The sequence below is a fragment of the Ornithodoros turicata genome, chromosome 1 (genome assembly GCF_037126465.1).
Source record: "Ornithodoros turicata isolate Travis chromosome 1, ASM3712646v1, whole genome shotgun sequence".
Lineage (NCBI taxonomy): Eukaryota > Metazoa > Arthropoda > Arachnida > Ixodida > Argasidae > Ornithodoros > Ornithodoros turicata.
In genome coordinates, this window is record NC_088201.1 from 227,397,752 (window position 1) to 227,422,224 (window position 24,473).

Consider the following 24,473-nt stretch of genomic DNA (forward strand, 5'->3'; position numbering starts at 1 on the left):
GCAACATTAAACAAGGTGCTTCACCTAACGTGTCACAAAAATGTGTTAAAATCTACTTGCATGAGAAGTCTCGGCTCAACGGGACACCTCCGCAATCTTTTACGAAGACGCAGGATCGCTTTGATCAATTTTTTGATCGCTTTAATCACGATCAATTTAATTTTCTAAATTCAGCTCCGAAATATGCGAATCCAATGTCACGTTGTTGTTTTTTTATTTGCCAAAAACAGCGCATGTCGGGCCTGCCCCGTACGATCACAACATGGATGTCCCACCAAAGAGGCAAGCGCTACGCAAAAACAGAAAAAAAGCCACTGTCCTCTTACTTTCATTTCCTACTCAGTGCCTTTTTAGATAACTCTGGCTGCCGTTATCATCAGAAACATGGAAAAAGGCACTGCACGGTCGGTGTCACCGCTTCTTGCACTACATCTTCAGAGACCGCGCGCGGCCGGCAGTTCCTGCCTCTCGAAGCGACGAGTTTCGCTTTTTTTTCTTTCTGTTTCTTTCTTCCCGGTCTTACTACTATAGCAGGATAATTTATTTTGTGATGCACGGTACATCCGACATGCATTTTCTGTTTGTGGCAAAAAAGTGAAAGAGAACAACACTGTCATTGGCACTTCATTGGCATGTTAAAGTGACATTGGCTTGGTAAATTTCGGGGTTGGATTCAATTGATTAAATGTATCACTACTGAAAACTGATCCAAGTGCCTCTGGGTCATGGCACAAGTTTGTGGAACACAGATACCGTTGACCACATGATTTTCGGGCAAGTAAATTTATATATATTTTGAACCGTTAGGTGAAACACCCTGTATAATACAATGTTGGTAAGCTGAAATTGCCATATCATTGCACAGTATTGCTGAATTACCGCATCTGGGATATTTATTTATTTATTCATTTATACACAAAATCAACCACCTTTTGGTTGTCAAGGCATGAATAATGCATCAGGGTTTTTACAAACATAAGACAGGTCATTAAGAGTGAGCTTTAAACGGTGTTGTACCCGTTACCGAAATATGGTATCGCGATACCGACACTCGTTACTTGAGTAAAAAGTGTCGAAAGAACGATATCGATACTTCTTTTTTAAAGTAACGGTGTACCGCTACCGTTAGTAAGGAAAAGAAACGCGATACTTTGGGCGATACTTTTGTTTGAAATACAGAGATGTCGCAACTTAGATATATCGCCTCCGTGACTAGTTTTGCAGTGAAAAGACAGCATATTTCATATGTTGCTCGGAAACGTTATGCTTGACTTTTATTAATGGCTGATTGTTGAAATCGTTATCTGCCATCCTTGCAAGCCGTGGTCTCTCCGGCAGCTGACAAAGGCCAGTGTGACATTTGCGTTAGTGTCAGGCCCACACATACCATGGAATCCAATGCCCAAAAAATCATATATGTCAAATGTCATATACTGTCGAAGTCTTGACCTCTGTTCGTTGACCTCAACTCTTTTGTTAAACCCCCTTCAGTTTCAAAGAAAAACGGTGAACACGTGTTTGGTATAATTCCATAATTCCGGATACGAAGCACGTAGGCGTGTCTGCAAGCTTCTTGTCGAGGGATAGGCGGACCAATGACAATGAATAAGAGTGAGAAATGTGGTCAGTGAAGAAAGGGTGGGGCACTAAGAAGTATGAGTATCGGTAACGATACAGAGATCGCGTTACCATAAATTTGTAACGGAAATACTTTTGCGATGCCGACTTAAGAAAGTATCACTATACGCATTCCGATACCGAGCAACTGTCGCTTACTGTAACGACGTTACTTGTAACGGCGATACGTATGACACTGGCGTTAAAGGAACGAACGGATAGAATCCAAACCAAATGGAGTACATGCAGCACCTGGTTTATCTATCTTGGTAACTATTTTGCTATCAACAACATCGACATAAGGCAAGGCAATAAAGACAACATTGAACACATAAGCAGATACTTGCAGATAAGCAGACTTCCTTGTGTGAACTGTCGCAAAGTGCCCCTTAAGTACAGTTTCCGACTAGCTTTATGTTATTAATGCTATATGTGTGGTCCATCGCAGTTGTGAAGTCAGTGTATTGTGAATGTAGCATCCATGACGTAATGGGGTTTTCTTATTAGTAAAGGCACTGGCATCCTGCCCTCACTTCGAACACCAACGCCAACAGTATTTCACCGCATTCTACAGATACCATGTCCCACTCCACCCAGCCCTTCTACTGGGTGACACTCCTCTTGTGCCGTTTGATAACGTCATTAAATTTCTGACCACATGTGGGTTTCTTAGTCAGATGTAGATGATAAGCATTGCTCCGCTTTTATCCAATATCACTGAACTCATGTAAGTATCTCATTGTCACACTTTTGTCACACATTGTCACACTAGCTTGCTTGTTGTCGTCATCCTCTTCTCTCTCTTATCCTCGTCAATCTCATCGCTCATACCTGTAGATAGATTTTAACTACCACACACTCTCTCTCACATCATCTTTCCCATAATCATCTCCGACACGCTCACCATGGTTTTGGCGCTCTATGGCCTTTGTTGCCTTTGTGCCATTAAACACATCAATCAATCAATCATTATTAGGAAAGGACATTGGTACCCACTTTGAAACATTCAGCTGCACCTGCCAGATATCCTTCAGTGATATCCTTACACGTGAGAAAACACGTGTAAGGAACCATCGAGACGTGGCTGGTCGTCAATAGCCCTAAGTGATTTGCGTATAAGTTATATGTAGATGTGAGGCTACCTAAAAATTGTTGACAGAGATTAAAAAGAAAAAGGCGAACCCCACCCCAAGAAAGAAATCGACCCAAAAGTGAACCTTGTGGTAATCCTGATGGTACTGGTAATGTCTCGGACTGAATGTCACCGATAGAGACGTATTGATACAAGGATCCAATGGTCCAGCCAAGTTATCAATTGGTCGTTTATCAAGACACAACTCAGATTACTTAATATCATTCTATATGAGATGTGGTCGAAATACTTTCAAAAGTCTAAAAAAAGTCATTACAGTCAATAATTAATCCCTTCTAGGGAGTTACCCTGTAGTGGCTAAGCTAAAGAAGTGCTCACTTAAGTGATGAAGAAGTGCTGAATCGGAACTGAAGTTTATTCGGTCGGACAAGATCCGTGGAAAAACGAAAATAGTGAAAACGTGCCACGAGAAGGCGTAGCGCCAACTTCTTTGAAGCGCCACAGGGTTCTCCCCTGGACTCTGTAGGGGCTAGCAGCCCAGGACACGACAAGGGCATATGGGGTACATATATCCAGGATTTTCCCCATATCGGCTAAAATTGGGCAATATGGGCCCCATATTTCGCAGTTTGAACCGACATGGGGAAAATCCTGGTAAAATGGGTACCATACTGGACCCGTATCGCCAATGACCAGCCAGTATGGGTTCAGCATTCTGTGCTGCTTGGGGAACGCCACGGCCGCCACCTACAGAAATCAACAGCCTCAATCGGATTCATCCCATACAGGGATAAGGGGTTTCTATGCGCTGGTATCAAGGAAGAAGTCTTCCCTCCCCGATAAGGCCACGGACGGCTGACTAAAGCACTTCTCCGCCTCTACAATTTTCGTTGTGAAGGCATTTGGTACCACATCAACAACGGTAACTTGAAAAGTCGGACTGTACCCACATCTACTTCAGTGCAGGACCAGATGCCCCGAGGGTGTGCCACCCAAAGATGACGCACGTTTTCGAAGCCTAATATTGGAACACCGACCCGTCTGGCCTATATAAAAGAGGCCACACGATTATAGTTCTATGCAACTAGAATCATGTACATCAGCTCTCAACCAATAAATAAATTGCACTTAATTTTCCGGCTATATGTTATTTGTCGTTCGCACGAGGAGGAACTCGTGGAGAGAACAGACTGATGAGGTCAGGCGAGAATCAAGCACATATCCATACAATACCTTTTATTATGATTGTGTGCATACACTGAAAATACAGAGAAAGAAAATACCGAACAGCTAGCACAGTACGTATATGGATATATGTCCTAGAAAAAAGAAAAATAAGAAAAAGCAGGCACCAGGTGCATACAGAATGCGTGTGCACCACAGACTGACACTACGCTGTTATTTTGTCCACATTTCCTGTAGGGCCACGATGTCATCCGCGAGAGAAAAGTGCGCTTCCTTGTGTGTTACGAAACTAATTTAATGACAGAAAATGGATAGTCATGTTTAGTTTCTAATGCTTTTGTACAACAGAGAGAGGGCGGTTGAGAGCATCTAAATTTTAATGAGAAAAGACTTTCACGCAGAGGCTGCAAGCCTAACATCACGTTACAAAAAAAAGAGTATATAACACATGTTGTGTGTGCTATGCTTCTACACTCTAAAAAATGTCTGTTATTTTACGGAAAAAGTACATGAAAACATAACTCAGACGCCGTCCGTAAAATAAGAGAAAATTGAGATCTGTTTACGGTCAGCCTACTGCAGAAAAAAATGAACGAGAATAAAGTACTGTCAACTTTGTATGTATGGATGTACGTAGATGTATGTAGAAGTACGAAGGGAGTTGCCTCAGGACAGGAGCTGCCGATATTTCGAACAGAGACTCTTCTTCTTCTGGGTGCAGAAGAAGAACAGTCTGGGTTCGAAATATCGGCGGCTGCTGTCCTGAGGCAACTACCTTCGTGTCCACTTTGCATGATGCTTCATGACCCCACCGGCCCCTGGGTTCATGTACGACGTGTCATGAGCACGTCTCAGAAGTCGGTAACCCTCTACGCTGAAAAAAAAGTACTAAGCTTGACCTCGCACGCAATCAAAGTTTGCAATGAGGTGCTTCTTAACTTTCTTGTTTATTCCTGCGGGGTTAAGCCCACTAAAAAGATATCATGCAATGCAAGTGCCTCATCGCCAGTTACCGTTCGCATTGCACATCACAGCGTCTACACGTTGGCTTCAGCCATTGGCGCCAGCAGTTTAGCTAGAAGAGAACACTTGTGATGGAGAGTGCAGATACTAAAACCTCGTGAGTATTGTTTACAAAATGATATCAAATCGAGAACTCAAGCACATGCAGTGACATTCCCAACGCCACGCAACACATGTTCCGTGCCCAAAGACGAAAGGGTCAGTCATTGTCATCAGTCATTGTCTGATTTACTCACTGATTTATCGTTCCAACGCAAATGAGTTCGAAGGAGCAGTGCCACCGTGCCAAACTTCACTTTCAAAGGAGTAGGCGTCGTAGGTTCTAGCGTCATCCGCAAAGCATCGCCACCCACCAAGTAGAAGCCCCCTGCGCGTCGCGAATACAATGCCACCTGCAATATTGTCTCGGTTTCTTTCCATGCTGTTTCGACATTAAACAACAAGCGAGTCTTACCTGGCAGCCTGTTCAACGGTGCAATAAACAGGCCGGTCAGCGCACTGGTCGTTTCACGATAAACGCCACCTTGGAACAGGAAAACAGCTTTTACGCGGTAAAGGGCAATTACAGACACGAGACGCAAAATTTTACAGACTTTTGTCTGCGAAGTCTTCCGTAAAATTAGACTACCTCTTACAGTGTAAGTTGTAGGATTTCGCCCCCTGAATCCCACCCGGGTACGTGATCTGACCGGTCAAACCCCCGAAGAAGATGAACAACACACAGAATAACAAACGATGTATTTACTAATCGTGCAACTTACATAGTAGTAGTAGAGCGAATATAGCGAACTAGGAAAGCAGCTATCCGTTCCAGAGCCAGCAAACGACTGCCGTCTTTCCCCCCACGCGACCCTCCTTTCTAGCCTGGAAAGGCGAACCAGCAGTGACTTACGATTCACATACACCAGCACCCCACAAACTGAAAAGAAACACAACAAATTCAGGTTATATAACATGATTCTTCATTCACTATTGCACACTATCAATTATATTGAAAAGTAATATGTCCACTTATAATACTGCTGAGGTAAACCCTTGACGTATGATATTGCTTAATGCTTCAGGCTCGATGCTGCAACTTTCACTAAACTGTAGGCTTGTCAACGTTGAAAAGTGCATGTGTTTTTGACTCATTTGACTCATTCATTTGACTCATTTGACTCATTCATTTCGCAAAATAGGGCGAAGCAATTGCCAAGGCTGTGAGCCTCAGCCTTCCAGGCATACGGCGAGCTTCTCTACATGTATGGTCATCTTTGTACCAAATGCAATAATAGATATACGGTTTCCCACTCCCCCATGAACAGAATGTACTTAAGGCATTCTAGGCTACAATGAAGAAAAATTATTATTCTCGGCTAGCTATGATAACCAGTAAAAATGAATGTGTTACACCTGCATCAATAAAATCTGAGCTTTCAATGGCGGTCACGAGCAGAGGCATGAAAGCCTACAGAAATTACACATAAATGTTAACTGCTACCAAAACAAATACCAAAACAAATCTAAACCGGAACGCAACCTAAATACACCGTACCCATCAAAAACCACAGAGCCAGCCGTTCTGCAGCCAGTTTACTCATTTATTTTGGGTTTCCGATTATTTTGTGTAGGAAAAAGTTGACTGTTACGAAAAGTACTTTTCGATTAGAAAGCGTGATCCCCTTAAGAACAGACTAGTGAGGTTCATTGACGCAACAATGGAGTACACTATCTGCGGTCGTGTCTCAAGGAGGGAAGAATCTGTCACGCATCGCCTCCGCCTAAACCTCAGCCGCAGTCCTTCACTACTGTTCAAAGTGGATCAGGAAGCCACACCTTTATGTTCTAACTGGAACGTTGAGGCAGATATTCGTCACCTTCTTCTCGAATGCCGCCGTTCCAAGTCATTTCGCGACAAGCTCAAGTCTCGCCTGACCAGCATCGGATAATCTAACTCTCTCGCGACACTAATTGGCACGCGGAGAAGTGGTGTAACCGCCGTGCTTCTCCACTACCTTCCTGATACCGGTCTCTTCAGCAGTCTGTGACATCGCGTGTGTGACGGCGGAACACTTTTGACCTCGGAACCCACATCGCCTTACTCTTAACTGCCCCAGGAATACACCCTAAGGAATTATTTAATAAGGAACAGCAAGACGGCTTTTCCGGCTGACTTTTCCTGTCAAAATAAATAGATCCTCCACCCCCTCCTTGAGAACAGCGTAATAGCTGCATGCCGTATAGACACCAGGATGGCACCCCGATGACACTTTGTTGACTCCATGCTGCCTTAGATGACCCCTGCAAAAATAAAATCAACAAAATGCAGTGTATCGCTAAACCAGTAAAAATAAAGTATGATTTCTGCTGCGTATGATATTGTACACGTGATCGTATCACTACCATGTCGAGTATGTTAGTGGGTATAAAAGCAAAAACTTTCCTTTAATGGTTACTTTTCGCATTTCATTATAACATAAAATAGGAAGGTAATGAAGGTTGCGACTAATATGAACTACAGGGTGTGTGCAGAAAAACATGACCCGCATTTTTACATGTAACTCGTTGTCTACTTAGCCGAGGAACTTCCGGTGGCGCACGACGGCGTATTTATGCGTGCGAAAGCTACAAAAAAATCCTGGAAGCCATTCTCAGTGTAAAAGAATTAACAGAGCGCGAAAACATTGGCTTCCATGCATTAGAATAGGGCGGTCATGATAGTGCATGGTAGTGCATTTCGGTCTCATGAGAGTTTGTGCAGGCACCGCTAGGGGTACTGCTGATGAGCATCCATGTGAGACATTGTTTCGATTTATGCACCGATAGCTCCCCTAGCGGTACTTGAACACAACTCTCCTACGTGCACCGTGTTGCCCTTTCACATACACCTTGTTGTCCACCATGTTGCCCTATTCTGATGCACGGAAGCCGAAGTTTTCGTTGTTCCGTTTATTTTTTAAGCTGGATATGGCTTCAACAATTTTTCTACATATTTCGCACGCATAAATGCGCCATCGTGCGCCACCGGAAGTTCGTTAGTTAGGTAGGCAACAAGCTATGTGCCTAAATGCGGGTCACGTTTTTCTGCACACACCCTGTATATAGGGGGCGAATGGAAATAGCTTCGGAAAGGCAATGTCGATACCCTCTTTCACCACTGAAGCTTGTATGCACAGCTGCTGCATCGTGTTAGTCTCTAGAACGCCCATCTGTGCATGGTCTGTCGCAAAAATAAAATCAAACCTAATCGAATCCGACCCGTGTTTTTCCTGCAGACACCATGTGTGAGCTTTTCTGACATAATACGATATCTCTGTGGTATATCTGATCTATTTGATCTCGCTCGCGAATAATGTCTGGAAGCGTTTCGTAAAATCGAGCTAAGGCTAATTACGGTAGTTTGCCCATACCTAGTGCTGCTGGTGAAACAGTCGCTGTCGCATTGCTAGAATGCCATCTGACGGACAGTAAACATACGTGTATTACTGCGAATTAGGTATCGCTACTTCGACCGTCGAAAAAGAATACACAAGGGAAAAAAAATTGCTATCCTACGCCACTGCGGCAGTCAGAACCAACAAACTAGCGTCTCGCACTAAATTTCGATGAACTTATTTCGTTTCCAGAGGCCGACTGTTGGCCTGTGTATTACTTCTTCTTGTAATGGTTATCCTTCTCGTCGTCGTAAGAGCCTGGATGTTCCTCAACCAAGGTAGGAACACTGGAAATAGTATCTTCCTCAACCAGCATCTGCATGTTACATGCCAAATAATGTGCCCTCCTTACCTCCATCTAGCGTATTTGCGTCATAGCCAAATTTAAGACAGCAAGATATATTCGTGTCTTCCGACTGCCGAGTCGGTATCACGATCTAGCTAATCACCCTTTTTCTCTGTCCGCTTTAGTGCTGAAAAGTGCACCTTAATGGCTTCATGCTCCATGTATTACAGTCATAGCCACAAGGCGGCTCTCCGTAAGTGCAGAGAATGCGTCAAGAGAATGCGCAGCACTTTTAACTAGAGGGAGAGATCCGCTCAGAATCATGCAGGTGATACACCGTTTGTCCCTCATGTGTCTGCTGAAGCAGATCTGCTAAAAGCCTTCCTCTACTAATTTCTCTCCATTTCTACGACCATCATTCTGACGTGCTGTTAGCCATCTTAACGGAAAATATGGTTTCCCGAACAACATTTCGTCCCTTGTGACAAATTTCGTGACGGATCAGACCGTTTTCTGTTTCGGATTCAAAATTAGCGACAACGTTTATTCTGTAACAGTTCCGATTCGTTTGCTACAAGTCCTGATTTTTCTCAGAGTTGCTCGTCTTAACAGATACAGAATACATCCACCATCAAATCCCATCGACGACGTCAAAGGTCACACATGGCACATCCACCACAACACGTAAGTATTAACACCAATTGAGAAGTCTGCAGAGTTAAGGATCAGAGACAATGCTAACATCAAAAATTTAATCCCAAATGAACCTCAGAGGATACAACGACGCCAAAGCTTGCACAGAGCACAACCACCACAACAAGTAAGCATGAACATCAATTGAAACATTTGCGTATGTAGGGATAAGAGAAAATATTGACATCCAGATTTTAAGACAATGAAAAAATGGCTAAGAAGCAACAAGCTCATGAACATTGTTCATAGTGTAGAACCCCGACACTATCTAGGGAAGACGAAAGGAGACTTGGTGTTGTGTCTGTCCCTTGGTGCTCCCTAGACTCGGGTATTTACATGATGCAAATTTTAAGATTGAATTTTAAGCATGAAGAAAGAATACCATCGTTCATAACGCCAAAGTAACATTGAAAAATGAATTACCCTAAATATCCTGGTTGTCAGTCAAACACTCCAGAGAAACGCATTTGATGGCTTTGTTTTGCATCACCGGAAGACGCGACACGGCGTGGCAGCTGACGTCATGGAGATTCCAGCTCCCGATGAACACTGAGATCGCCATTTCATGTTCACTGAATTTGCATTCTTCTTTCGTTCCACTGTCCATCGAAGAACTGATGCGCTTACTGATGCGTTTGTGATGAAATGAGTTGGAACACTTTCATGCAGGCGGTTTATTACATACTGAATAATGAGGAAAAAAGAATTATTCTTCTCCGTGTCGTACTTAGCCAGATACACGCCCTCGAAGATACTATCGACCAAAGAGCTGACCTCACGGAGCTCAGAGTTGTGTCGTTCCCATTGGACACCGTAAGCACGTGACCTCTCGTGCGCTGCCCCACTCGTGACGCCGAGGGTCGTGATGTCAGTGCAGCATGAGTTTTCTTGTATGATTTCATTGGTGTTAACCAAGTTACACAGAAGGAGTAGGGACTGTTGGCAAGAACGATTTAACAGACAACGCCCGTTGCCATCTTGACATGCCTGTCAGAATCCACACCCAGACACAGACCCTTAGGAATGCTCTCTCTCTCTCGTGCCTCAGTTCTAGCAGGCGCTGTATTCTTACTGCTATCAGAAGCAGGTGACATTCCTCCCTTCCTAATAGGTTAGCCTGACCGGTGGTGTCACTGACCATGCACTTCCGGTTACAGTTACCAGTCCTCTCTGATCACAAGATGCAAGATCTTTTGAACATGCTCTCTGCTGACAGTTACGAGCTATTTCCTGGTCACACATGTCCAACTCAAGCCACAGAAGCACTAACGCGTTTACCTCTACTAAATGTGACCTTCTCGCTTAAAGGATGCATTTGATTTATGTGCCGTTTCCGAACTTTAGCACTTACTAGCACCGTGACGTTACGGGGACCTAACACTACGCGGACAGTCCATTTCTTCACGCGGCCATAGCAGCATACGCCTTTGTCATATCTCGCCTGTTCGCTGTACACTTTTTTAGTAACCCTCACAGGCTTGACCATGTCTACCAGTGTGCGGATTTCTCTGCCATGAAACAATGCTACAGGCGACTTCCCCGTAGCCGCAGTTGGCGTCCGTCGATACTTCATAACCAAGTCCTGCAAACAGTCCGGAAGGTTTGTCACTGCATAGCCCAGCTTGATGGTTTGAATGTATCTCCCTGCTTGCCCATTTGTTGCTGGGTGAAACGAGGCTGTGACCCTGTGTTTAATACCCATTCTTAGAAAGCCTTCGAAATCCGTTCTCACTAGTCCACTCCCTGGGAAGCTATACCTACTGAACCCTTCAGGAAGTGCCCTCGGTGCAGTTCCATTAAGACCCTGCTGCGACATGTCTCTGGAATTAAGACACTCTGTGCTCGAAGGATGCAGTCCTGTTGCAGCGTGGACTCTTCACCACCCCTGGTCCACTTCTTGGCTTTGCTAACGCCAGTTTTGAGTTCACGGCTCAGTTCTTACGGTTCTCGGTCCTTCTTGTGCTCAGGCAATTTCTTTGTACGTCACAGGTATGCAGTAAACGTATTGTAGTTGAAAAATTTCAGCGTCATCTACGTGTGCAAGTTCTTCACTGGAGCGGGGAAGTCGTGACAAGGCATTTGCGTTGCTATGCAGTTTTGTATTGCGGCACTTGATGTACTGAAACCCTTGCTGGTACGGAGCATATAATGTTGCATTCTAGGAGCCGCTAGTATAGGGATGTTCTTGTCTGCTGCAAATGTTGAGATCGAACCCTTGTGATCTGTCACTTGGAGGAAAGTCCTCCGCTACAAAATTTCGAAGAGTGTCCTTACACCGAATATAATGCTCAGACCATCTTTGTCTATCTGAGAGTACCTTTGTGCAGTCTGAGAGTGTCGTTTGTGACACTGTCTGTAGGTACCTAGCAGATAACAAGGAACATCGGTATGTGCTGTGCATGTTTATTGCGTCGTCGCCATGTTGATGGCGTCCTAAATTGCTACAGGGCTCCCCCTTCTAGAGCGTCGTCCGGCTAGAGACAGTCAGAAGAAAGGGACCATGTCACAGTGTTTCGGCTGTGTAGGCCTCGGGCTTCAGTGTGGCTGAAGGAATGCGAAATTCAGAGTATGTGTTAGAGGGGATGACGGTGGAGACGTGCTCTGGCTTCACGTGATGCAGAGCTACTGTGTCGTGTTTAAGGCTGACGACGACGGTCTTCGGGGAGTGCTCCATCTACGGTCCGGAATCGTGTGGGGTAAGGAGCCCGATGAGCACCTGCGAAGCGTTCTGGAGGTCCTGGCTGACGAAAGCGGTGCGCCGTGCCGGCATGCGCGGCGAAACCGGAAGGATGGACCGGAACAAGTCGTGGAGCTTGTCAATGTACGCGGCTCGGCAGCTCGATGATGATGGGGCTCAGCGGGCTGCGATGTGAGAAAATCACCTCGGAGGCGGACCGGGGACCGTGCACCAACTCCTTGGAACTACAGCTTAGATATTCGTTCTTGGATGCTCAGATGCCCAGCAATGCGAAGGGAAGTGTTGTCTCCAATGCGCGGGGATAGCGCGGCCAGTGACTGTCACGTTCAGCAGACGGTGTAGTCGTTCGACTAGCCCATTCGACATAGGGCGGTAGGCAGTCGTGTGGATGTGGCGAGTTCCGAGCAGCTGCGTAAGAGCCGTGAAGGGAGGGCACTGAAAGTGCCGTCCGCGGTCGGTGGTCACGATGGAGGAGCATCCAAACGATGCGACAAAAGTCTCAGTGAGTGATTGGGCGCTTATGTCAGTCAGCGGCACTGCTTCGAGGTATCTCGTAAATCGCTCTACAGAAGTTAGGATGTATCGGCACCTTTAAGATGGTGGGAGGGGACCGACATGTCCACATGGCCATCATCCAACCGGGCGCGAAGTGGCAGAAACGGCTGAAGTGGACACGCGCTGACAAGGGATGCAGGTCTTCACCCAGTCCTAAACATCCTTATTCATGCACGGCCAGACGTAACGCTGTGTCATAAGCTTTTGATTAGCGCGCATGCCAGGATGGGAAAGGGCGTGCGTCGAGTGGAAGATGGACCACCTGAAATTTGCTGGAACGCATGGTCGATTAACGCATGTTCTGGTATCACAAATGACAGTCGTTTGTCTGGCAGGGACAGGGTCCTCGCACAGCACCAGTGACGTGTATAGCGTGGCTAGAAATTGAGTCACCGACTTGTGCCTGGCGCAGAAATGGATTGAATGCGCGAGAGGACGTCCGCAGCACTGTTGTCCAAACCGTGCACATGACGTATATCCCTGGTAAATTCGGAAATGCTTGCCAGGTGCCGCACCGACTACTTCGCCGGACTTCCCGGCAAAAATTAGGCTGAAGTATATAGGTCGAATAGAAAGGAGAGTAAAAATTGGAATAACAGGTAAATGTAAAGCACTGAACTGTTGGCATTCTCCCGATGTGTATGATATAGTGCTCTGTTTAACGCACGGCACAAACATTGTAACATCTTCAAACATTGTCAATCATTGTAACATCTTGAATTCAACATAAAAGTGCTATGATTATTCCATCTCAGTGGCTAGTTTCTCTGCCGTGCATACCTCCACATCGAGTACAACGAATTGTTCGTTACGCAGAATGCTTTGCCGCCTTTCTGTGTCGCTGAGGAATTCGTTTAACTGTTTACGTGTCCCGCACAACATTGCTTGTGGATCATTTAACAGACGAAGAAGTTATGAGCCGCCTGCAAGGGTTACCTCGAGAGGGGGCTTGAGTGAAAGCTTGAGACCGGCAAGAGCCTTTTCTCATCTCTGCTTCGCAGACCGAACGATCACGAAACATGGCGTCTGAAGTCTCCAAAAATGCAGGATTCACTCAACGTCCTTATCTCCGCCATGTAGGTAGTCACCGAGTCATTGGTTCCTTTGTGATCTCCTTTTGAGGAAATCATAACGTAGCGGGCTGTCCAAGGCCTGGGAAGCGAAGTGACGTTAGAGGTTCGCTTGAATTCATTTTTACCCAGTTGGTCCATTGGTCAGTTGTCTACAAACAAGTGAAGAAGTACCTCCTTGAACCGCAAAGAGTGATGCTATAGTGACCGTAGCCGTCCCACCACCCGTACCTGCGTTTCCGTTCTTGTGAGTCTTCAACGTAGCCGTGTGAGAACCTCGCAGTTAAAGACCGTTCCCTGCTTGTGTGGAAAGCCTTCAGTCGGCCAAACAGAGCGATGATGCAACCTCCGGGAACGTTCTAAGGAACCATCGCAACTGTTATCGCAATGTAATCGTCGCCAACGACGTCATTTGGGAGTCTTCGTATCGAAACACATACAAGTCGTGAGCCCTCTGCCGGTCCATACACATTTTGAGCCTGGAAGGAAACGTACAAAAAAGGAACAAGAAGGAACAGGGGGCGTTCCACCTACACACAGCAGAAGTCTTGGCAGTATGTGATTTCCTGTTCTAACGAACCTGTGGCCTTGTACTGATTCTCTATAGAATAAGCCAGGAGTGTGAGAACCCAACGGAGCATCCTGATTGCCGCAGTGACCGGATAGTTGCGGTAAATGGCTTGTGGTTCGCATACAGAACCAACTATTTGGCAGAGCTATGATAGTGGAACTTCTTTATGCTTAAAAATCGTTACATGAGGATCCGTCTGCTTGTGGGCTTAATGTCCTCCGGCGCATGGCAGTAGTGAATTTTAGTATACCTTTGATAAGGTTACGGTGCCTATCGGAACCAATCGCTGTGGTGCATGACTCAGAATCTTATCCACTCATTGTTTCCGGTTGACATTCCTCGCAAGTCAGACATTCCTCCATTAGATTATGCAGTAATAGTGTGTCGACGATTAGTTGAACCTCTGTCGCGGTGGTATTCACGATAATACTTCATCCTCATCTCAAAAATGTCGTCACAGTTTTAATTGTGCTCACTAGTGATGGCCAATAGAATCCTCGAATCGCAGTGCCCAAAACGGCGAATCGGATCTTTTGGATCCACCAAGCACATCCCAGGCAAAAATCTGGAGTGGGACCACTTCGAAGTGGATCATTGGACAGGAACCACTTGGGATGTGGAACCATTCACTGGCTGGGACCAGTTAAAAGTGGAACCACTTTCACGGTGGTGCCACTTGAAGTGGAACCAATGGAATTTATCCAGTGGTCCCCTCTGCTAAGTGGTCTCGAATCCGACTACCTAGCAGACGGGACCACTGAATGCATGACAGAAAGTAATCCGTAGAAAAGGACATACAAGCCAAGTAAATATTGTTTATTCTGCTATGAGCATACACTAAGAATAAAGAAATAATCGATACATCTGTCACGTACTAAGTCGCACACGGGTAATCACTCACTGCGTCTAGACGAGGCATGTGCTTGTGTTGAATTTGCGATGCACTCACGGACAACAGGGACCATGGCGTTTTGTTGACCACCTCACACATGTATTTTCTCAGAGAAGATGACACCTCCGTCCATGTAGGTCGCAGCATGTACACTTTTCCTCTGCACCCAAACGATCCTTAATCTTTATACCACCATGTTTCTCAGGTTCCTCTAGCTCCTGAAATAGAACATATGATCAGTAGTAATCGAAGCACCACGGTAAGCACTTATACCTCTTAACATCGGAAGAAGCATTCTGTGCAGTCCGTTTGGCGTTTCATCGTCCGGTTCTCCTGCGAACGCCGTGTCTTCCTAGCGTCGAAACTTCTCCGAGATATCGCAAATATGTTTCACATGACTCATTGTCATCACGTTGTCTAAAGCGCGGACCCCATAACAAGCGACACACGACGCGCTGCAGAATTTGTCGCTGTCGCGTCTGGTCATGGCGCGACTTCCTGGTCCATTTGAGCAGCGACATTTCGTCACGGAGAAATGGTGTTTTTGGAGAAGCATTGCTTATTTTATTCGAGCTAAGTTGTAAATTGCCATAAATATACCAAAAATAGTATTTCATTCGTCAAAACGAGGAGAACTTGTAATGAAGGTGCTATGTAATATTCGCCGTAACGCAGTGGCGCTGCGGTTGAAGTTCCTAACGCCCCGCCCACTTCTTCGTCTGCTACTTTTGTTGGTTGCCCTCTCCACCCTTTCCCTTGCCCACGCGTTCAGTTCTTGTTTCACGCCGTCAAATCTAGCTGGTTTTGTCAAACAACAGGCAACGAACTCAGCGACATGCTACAAATATCTACTGGGAGTAGATGCAGAAATATTCAGCCGCGACTGAGCTTTTTTGACGCTCGTGTGGCGGCAGTGACGTCGATTTTGTCGCTTCTCGCGTGTATCTGCCGCGTGTCGCTTGTTATGGGATTCGGGCTTTAGAAAACGCATTAAAAACACGAAAATAGTGCACAGGAGATGCACGATCTCTGCCACGGCAATCGAAGAGAAAAAACGACCTTGCAACGACGCGTCTAAGTTCCACCTGACGCCTGACGCTATCTCTGCTCTCTATCGCCTCTCGCCCTCCCGCGGCCCGCCAGCCCGCCGTTCGAATTTGAATTGAAAGCCTCCCGCCGCACCGCGGCGCCCTCATAATTATTGCATCTGCTTTGGGTCAGCCCGTGCAATTACCTCTTGTTTTTACTACTTCTAATTATTTGGCGGAGTGTGTCATCCTTTGATTGTGTCTTTTGACATTTTGCTGGTACGTTTTATGACATTTGCCTTTAGATGAGAATATGAGCACGCATCGAAGTTACAGAATATATTTTATCGAAGACGTAGACGGATAAAATGAAATAAATATAGATCATACGTGTGCTAAAATACATCAAAATAACGGCTAAAAAACAGAAGGGTATATGGCAAGAGTGGACTCTTCTTCCCCTAACGGATCTCAAAGGGGGAAGCTGCCCAGCTTGGAATCTCAAGTGGTTCAATTGACCATTGTGGGAACAAAATGGTACCTGTGAGGCTCCCACTCACAGGCTCCCACAGGCTCCTCCTGTACGTTCTGGAACCGTTTGAGGCCTGAGTGGTACCACTGATTTCACCAATGTGGAACCAGCCACCCACTTGCGAATCCAACTGGGACCATCAAGATTCAACTGGAACCATTCCGGGACCATCCCCATTCAACTGGAATCATTCTGGAACCAGTTCATATTTTTGCCTGCTATTTATTTGTATATTTTTTAAAGGTTGCGCCTCCGGTGTCCACCGAAAGCCAAATAGATCTCTCTAGTGTGTGGTTGCATTGTTCTGGATTGAAGGAGTTCGGAAAGGAACTGTCCCATTCCGTGCTTAAATGCAATATGCTTTCGGTTTTGATCGTTTGTTACTTTTATTGAAACAATTTATACTCTGGAGTTTGTCTTGCAGTCGATGAACTACGTCTTAGTTTACATTTACGAAGTAGATTCCAGAATCGTAGGCGTGGTGGAGTCGCGGAACCGTTTTTGGATTCGGATTGGTGAAATTGTGGATTCGTCCTGCCTCTAGTAGTCTTTACCTGTCGACGGACATATAACGCGTGAGAAGTTTTCCTTCTGCGCACGCGTTCGCTATGTACCAATTAGAAACCAACTGTACGGCTTTCCTTTGTGCAACTACAGGATCACCCCACAATGGAATATTTCTCGTGTTTCCGGATATAGCCACTTGGCACTTTCATGATATGTGTGGATGTGTGGGTGTTGTTCGTGTTGACGAGGCTCTCGTTCTGCTTTAAGAAAGGCTTCGGCGATACGTAAGGCATTGTTGATAACAACGACACTTGTTGAGCAAAGCGAGCTCTGAGTTGTTGATCCTGTAAGGTAGAACGTGGCCAGAATCTTCTTTTTGTATTCACATAAAGTAATGCTGGACCGATGAATGCAAAGACATTGGCTTTTCGTCTTGGGGTCATTCCAGCTCAAACATCCTAGGTCGGTGGCTCGATCATCAGGGATTTCGACGAAATTTTTTTGTGGTGTTCCGCTTCACGTGCACAAGACAAATGCAAAATATTTCGCTCACAAAGCTAACCGCTCCTCCGCTAGGTGGCGCGAAACTTCCGCGTAACGAACGAAACCTTACTCCATTTGCGCGTCTCCTGCGTGCCAACCGTTCAGAGGATCGGGAAAATTTAAAAGAGATGCGCTTGAAAAAGGGTATGTCTATTTGTGAGCGCGTTTCTAGCGCTTTTGAACCTAAAATAACATAGAAGAACGTCTGCCGAAATTGCGCAAAACTTTCAATATTGATGATAATTTTTTAATGCCGCGTTACGCATCACACATCGAAACATTTCTTTGTTCGGCTAATCCACATAGTGTAGGCATTACCTCAAAAAAATTCCAAGCCCCTAGCTGCAGCCGTTTCTGAAATAAAAAATCCCAAAGTTCACTTTTTTCGCAAAAATGCCTAAGTAGAGACTGCAGAAGAGCAAACTGCCGGACGGCCTAGAACGTCGAGTGTGGTATCAAACTGTAGATCAATGTATCCAGTTTGCAGAAACAGAAGATACCGAGGGTGTTTTTCTTTGTCAGGGATGCACAATTTTTTTTTAAATTAGAGCAGTGTAGAGGCCACGCCGTAAGTGAGGTTTCCGGGTTCCCGGCGCTCCTTTCGCCCCACAGCTCTTAACTGCTGAGCGTCATATATACCTTAATGACTAATGCATAAAAATATTACAAGTGGCAAGACATTTCCCGGCAAAGACACGGGAAACACGGAGCTTAAGAGTTCAACATACAACAACGACAATATCAAATAAATTATGACTGAGTTCAGTATAACACGCACAATTACCACCGGATCGCATGTTTCTATGTTGAGTCTCGGCGGAAAGTTTCACTAGAAGTTTGCATCTCACAGTGAACCTCAAATTAGGTAAGACACTACCATAAAACGCGGAAAATATCGCCTTTGTTTGACGCTGATGTTAACGATGCACGCAGGTGCGTCTGCGACAACGGTTGAAAATGGTGGTAGTTGCGTGTACCTGGACCTGAAAGAGTATTCCGGAACCGTTCTCCGAGTATCTCTTCTTCTTTGCAAACCTTTTCCTTTCGCACCCATATTGGCACACCGAAGTCCTCTTCATGGTGGCAGATGTTTGCGAAGTTTTTTTCGGTTCTTGTACTGGGAGGCTGCTCCATCAGTAAAGTAGTGGATCTTCTTTATGTCATTGTGGATAATCAAAAAGTGACCAAGAAACGTCCTCAGGAACAGATGCACAGCAGCTGTGTTGTGAGCCACATAATCTGAGCTGATAACATACGATTTGTGTTGGAGGGTGGGGTTGTCAGTAGTGCGGAAGTACGCCACGATCAGATGAATCGTAGCTTGTGTGTTCTCCCAGTGGAAGGATTGGGAGGTGTCCTGAACGATGAAGCTGTAGTTCTCAGCAAAGTGGAGTAAGACTACAGCTTCATTTGCAGGCAAGTCGTCCTTTAGGGCTGATAAATATTTCGACTGCTCTTTACTGATGAAATGGTGCACTTTCAAGCTCTCGAGTCTGGACAATAGAAGCTCTGTGAAATCCTCTGCTGGAAGGACCGTCGTCTGAAGACTAATTTGGGCTCCGGGTACCCACTGTTGAAATGACACAGTGTCCCAGAAGTCAGAACGAAGTATCTCATCCTCTTCCAACTTCTCTCGAACCCTTGAGACACCTACACAACTTTTACATGTCCCTGTCATGCACTCTTCGCTAGTGATGCTGCATACCATCAGTTCGAAGAAGTGCTTATACTCCTGCCTCACTCCCACTGCAGCAAACATGAGTTTCAAGTTCTGGTGGTACAAGCACACGCAGACAGAGTGCGTCCCAGGAGCGCCTGCCAGTACACACCACGGCGGACGTAAGGATCCGAACGTGGAAAACCCAAGCTTGACATCCGGGTTGCGTTGCATCCACTCACAGTATGCTTCACGAAGGTTGACTAGAAGCATCTTCATTTGGTGCCCTTTGAGAACGTCTTTTTTGCCCGGGAGGCAGTATGTTATTGCGGCATCTTCATAGAAGCTTTGTACGTTGACTTTTATGGCTTCTGGTAGTGGTCTCCTCCTTCGAGGAAGTGGCTGTGCGAGCACACCCTTGCTAATTTTCAGCTCCCTAGATCTCCTAACCATTCTCTCCGGTGCTCCGAAGTACTCCATCACTTTACGTAGAGACCATGATGCAGGTGCCAAAGTGTAGTATTGAAGTGCGCTTGGTGACAGACTCTTTCTCGTGGTACTTCTTTTTCAACTGCGAGAGCAACGCCTTGTGGTCGTCACCTAGCGCACGCATTTCGTCTGTTGCTTCAATAGGCACTCTGACTCCGAGGCTCTTTTCTATTACAGACTTAGCACTGGCATGAATCTTAGCCAGTTTCTTCTTGGCGTAAATTTCTCTGTGTCATAGATCTTCTTTTTCACGGGAGTTTCGCTGATAGCCTCCAAGGAAACATTAAAGGCACCTAACGATCCTCTGCCTGTATCGTAATGACTGTTGCCGTTCGACGCGGACTCGTCATGGGTTGCAGCAGAAGGAGAATCTACAGGGACGCTCTCAGAGGCGCTTTCCTTGACATTTATACAAGGCTTGTCGCCAGGTGCCAGGCCGACTGACGTCAACCTTCGGGCAAAGCTGACGGAAATGCTCTTTGTGCCCCGAACTTTCTTTCTATGATTTGCAAAAGGATCTGCGCAGTTTCTGGATGATATTGCAAACGGGTACTTACTAGTATAGAAGTAGTAGTGGTATCCACATATTTCGTTGATGATTTCAGCGCTGCGCCGAGATCGAGACGATATTGTGAACTGCTGTTCCTCCGTGAGACTTGAAAGCTGAATACTCTTGATGCTGTAGAAAGGCCTACACTTCTGTGGTCCAAATGAGCATCTTTGGACAATATCTGCATTCTCATCTCCCAGATCTTCTCGGCGGTTACTGACCGATGTACTTTCCATCGTGAAGTGCATAGCGAACTGCACAGCCCCGCGAATTTGGGGATCCGAAGGACCGACCTTGAGGTCGCGCTAGCTTCCACGGTGCCATAAATTCGGTGTCCGGCACTTTTCCTTTATTCGCAAGCACTTATACTACAGCAGAAGCGTGGAACAGCCAAGTGTTTGGAAGGTGGGGGGGGGGGGGGGGGAGCGCCCGGAACCCGGAAACTTCACTTACGGCGTGGACTCTACACTGCTCTACCTAAAAAAATTGTGTATCCCTAACAAAGAAAAACACCCTCGAGATCTTCTATTCCTGCAAACTAGATACATTGATCTACAGTGTGATACCACACTCGACGTTCTCGGCTGTTCGGCAGTTTGCTTTTTTGCCGTCTCTACTTGGGCATTTTTGTGGAAAAAGTGAACTTTGGGATTTTTTTATTTCAGAAACGGCTGCAGCTAGGGGCCTAAAGTTTTTTGAGGTAATGCCTAGATATGTGGGTTAGCCAAACAAAAAATGTTTCGATGTGTGAAGCGTACCGCGGCTAAAGAAATCATCAATATTGGAAGTTTTGCGCAACTTCGGCAGACGTTCTTCTGTTTTATTTTAGGTTCAAAAGCGCTAGAAACGCGCTCACAAATAGACATACCCTTTTTCAAGCGCATCTCTCTTAAATTTTCCCGATCCGCTGAACAGTTGGCACGCAGGAGGCGCGCAAATGGAGTAAGGTTTCGCTCATTACGAGGAAGTTTCGCGCCACCTACCGAAGAAGGGGTTAGCTTTGTGAGCGAAATACTTTGCATTTGTCTTGTGCACGTGAAGGGGAACACCACACACACAAAAAACAAAAAAAATTCGTCGAAATCCCTGATGGTCGAGCCACCGACCTCGGACGTTTGAGCTGGAATGACACTTTATGACGATTTGAATGACGTTTTACACGTTTGCTTAATGCCCGGTCACGTCTGTTGCAAATATTCGATGGGACTTCTCTCATCCGTTGCGGACGGATCAACGAGCGTAGAACCTTGACACTCTGTGCTCCCTACAATCGCTACCAATTGTCCACTCGACAACTGGTGTGATTCCCAAATTGGAGACACCCCTGAAAGTGAATCTTTCTGAATGACAAACGTCCGTACCACGAAGAGCCGTAACTTCCAACAGACGCTTGCAGAGACCGAGTAGCACACGTACGTCCGCAGTAGCATATGACGCTAGGAACTTCGACTGGGAACCGAACCGCAATTGACTCGTCGTCAGAGCTGGAGAGGAACTCTTCATTCATTCAAGTGACGTTATTCGCAGTGCGCTTATAGCCATTGTCACCTAAGTCATCATGTAAATCTCTTATCTTGGATCATCGCATCGCTCATACTTGTAGGTAGCTTTTAACTGTCCCACTCACTTGTTCTCTCATCCTCTTCTCTCTCTCACCCTCCTCTCTCACAAACCCGCCATAGCTATGGCGCTCTTTGGCCTTTGCCGCCTTTGTGCCACTACACCCATATTGTCTCTCTCTCTCTCTCTTCAGGTGCGCGGGTTGGGAGCGCGCGCGATTCAGTATGATCGGTTAGCACCGCAACAGTCGTTATGCGCCTTTTGACGCAAAACATACCGATCACTTAATAATACGATTACAAAAACCCAATGAACTGAAAAACTACTAGTTGGCAATAGAAATTTGTATCGATTAGTTGTAATCAGTACCATCCAAATCTATAATGCATCAATGTAACTCGTAACAAATGCCATTCAATCGCCTAATTCACTTCCGGTAATGAAAAATCCAAATATTTGCCTAAGAACGAATCCTGCACCAACGGCGGAAGAGTACAAATGTTCTGCTCTTGTACAACTGTTTATGCACGTTGGCCCCACAGAGTTCCCATTGAATCCATTTCACAATGCGCGCTTAACCTTCATCTCGGTCGTGCCCAATCCGCGTTTTGCAGGCCTGTAAGCCTCGAATTGCACCTAACAAGAAAGATCTTTGAGCTTTGTAATAGCCGCTAGCAACATGTTTACCGAAACGTGCCCTACGGTGTAGAAAAGATATTTTCGGGTGTACCTTCAGCACTCTGCCCACTTGACATGCGAAATATGCAACATAACAAACAAATAGGAGCTAGAGTAACACGTAAATATGAGCCGAGTGCCACTGATGCTTTTATATTCAATTACAGCTACGAGGGGTCCTCTGACCGACGAAGAACTGACTGAACTGGCAGAAACACGTCCCATCACAGTCCTCTTCGTCGGTGATCGCAGCTACAGCACGATATCGAAGGAACAATTTATGATATATGCACAAAGCCAGCTTAATCTGGTAAGTGTGAAAAATGTGCTTATGGTGGGAATGCGTAGAGAGAAAAGGAAGGTATGCTTGGGACATTGTGGGAGAGGTTATCTTCATGATAGAGCTTGCTGTGAAAGCTATAGAACTCTGTAATTTTTGTTTTAAGCAAATGGATACGAGAGACTTGATTGAGTCCACTTCGTAGGGTTCACCGGTCCCCGAACTCAACAAAATGGATTTGTCCCGAATTCATGAACTAGCACGCATCCTACTTGTTGATTCATTGTCCTACCATTTCAGGAAAAAAAAAAAAACTTGATTTGATGATGATGATGATGACGATGGCGATTGCGCTAGATGCACCAAAGCATACGATACCAACCAAATATGCGCCACCCGACTGTGCAAAAAAGCACCAGAGCACCTAACGTCAAGTGCAGAAGGAATGCGTCTGCTCTACCGGGTGTTTCAGGAAGGTTCCTCTGCTGGATAATTCGTAAACAGATGGCACCAAAGAGGGCCTTTCTTTTTGTTAAAGATCCTTGTGACATCGGCCGTGAACAGAGCAGTCAGCGGCTCATTTGGATACCCTCACTAATAAAATAAACATCCCAATTTTTCAATTTTACTTCACACATCTACAGTATATCTGTTTTTTGTATGGGGACCTTCAGCGAGAAAAAATTCCAAGGGAAAAAAAAAAACTCGACGTTTAATGATTCTTTCGAGCAATTAATCGGTTTCGGTATACATATGTGTTGTGCGGAGCAGCGAAGCAATGTGCTCTTTCAATCAGGTACCGGGCTGTCAATGTCGTGTTCATCCGACTAGTTCATAACACGCGGGCGACGGAACATTAGGAACAGCAGCAAGATACGCCCTGGTATGTATGGCATTCCATATGAACGTGATGCCTTCGTGTTTTGTTCGCTGAATATTTTTCGCTGAAGGTGCCGATACGTAAAACACTGGGCTTAGGAGCGTGCAAAGTAAACTTTAAAAATTAGGAAGTTTGCTTAATTGGTGAGCGGATGCATATGAGCAGCTCACGACTCTGTTCATGGGCCATGTCCCGAGGATCTTTGCCAAAAAGAAATTTCTTCGATGGTGTCACCTCTTTACGAACTATCCAGTCTGGGGTCCTTCGTGAAACAACCGGTATATGCCGCACTACAACAGTGCTGTCTACTCTACACCCTTTCTCCTGTATGACGATATATGTGCAACTGACTTCCCGATGTCTTAATCACCGGCTCCGTGACCATAAACGAAGCCATAAATGCAGGAACTCCAATGTCTACCTTCATCGTCTAAGCTGCCGGTCATGTAGACTAACACGAGTATTGTTTGCCATAAGACCATCGACAAAAACAAAAATAATAATAATTGGCGATTCTCTCGACGGCAACTTCTGACAGCAGTGAATTCTCTGTGGTCCTCGCGGGGTGCTTCGCGACTTCGTAGTTTGTCGTTTTTTTATGCCCTAATTGAATGTCGCACTCTGCACTAGATTGCTCTTTGTGCTTTCACTCTTGGGCAATAACTGTACC

The 24,473-nt window shown here is 45.7% G+C and overlaps 1 protein-coding gene across 1 annotated transcript in view; it reads left to right on the top strand.

Moving 5' to 3' along the window:
• The window catches only part of LOC135395658 (uncharacterized), a 72,914-nt gene that overhangs the window by 83 nt on the left and 48,358 nt on the right, over positions 1-24,473 (top strand). The window contains exons 2-5 of the mRNA XM_064626757.1: positions 8,527-8,612; positions 9,233-9,304; positions 9,393-9,440; positions 22,811-22,953. Coding sequence (XP_064482827.1) covers positions 8,564-8,612; positions 9,233-9,304; positions 9,393-9,440; positions 22,811-22,953 — 312 coding nt within the window. The 5' untranslated portion in view covers positions 8,527-8,563. The remainder of the gene's footprint in view (positions 1-8,526; positions 8,613-9,232; positions 9,305-9,392; positions 9,441-22,810; positions 22,954-24,473) is intronic.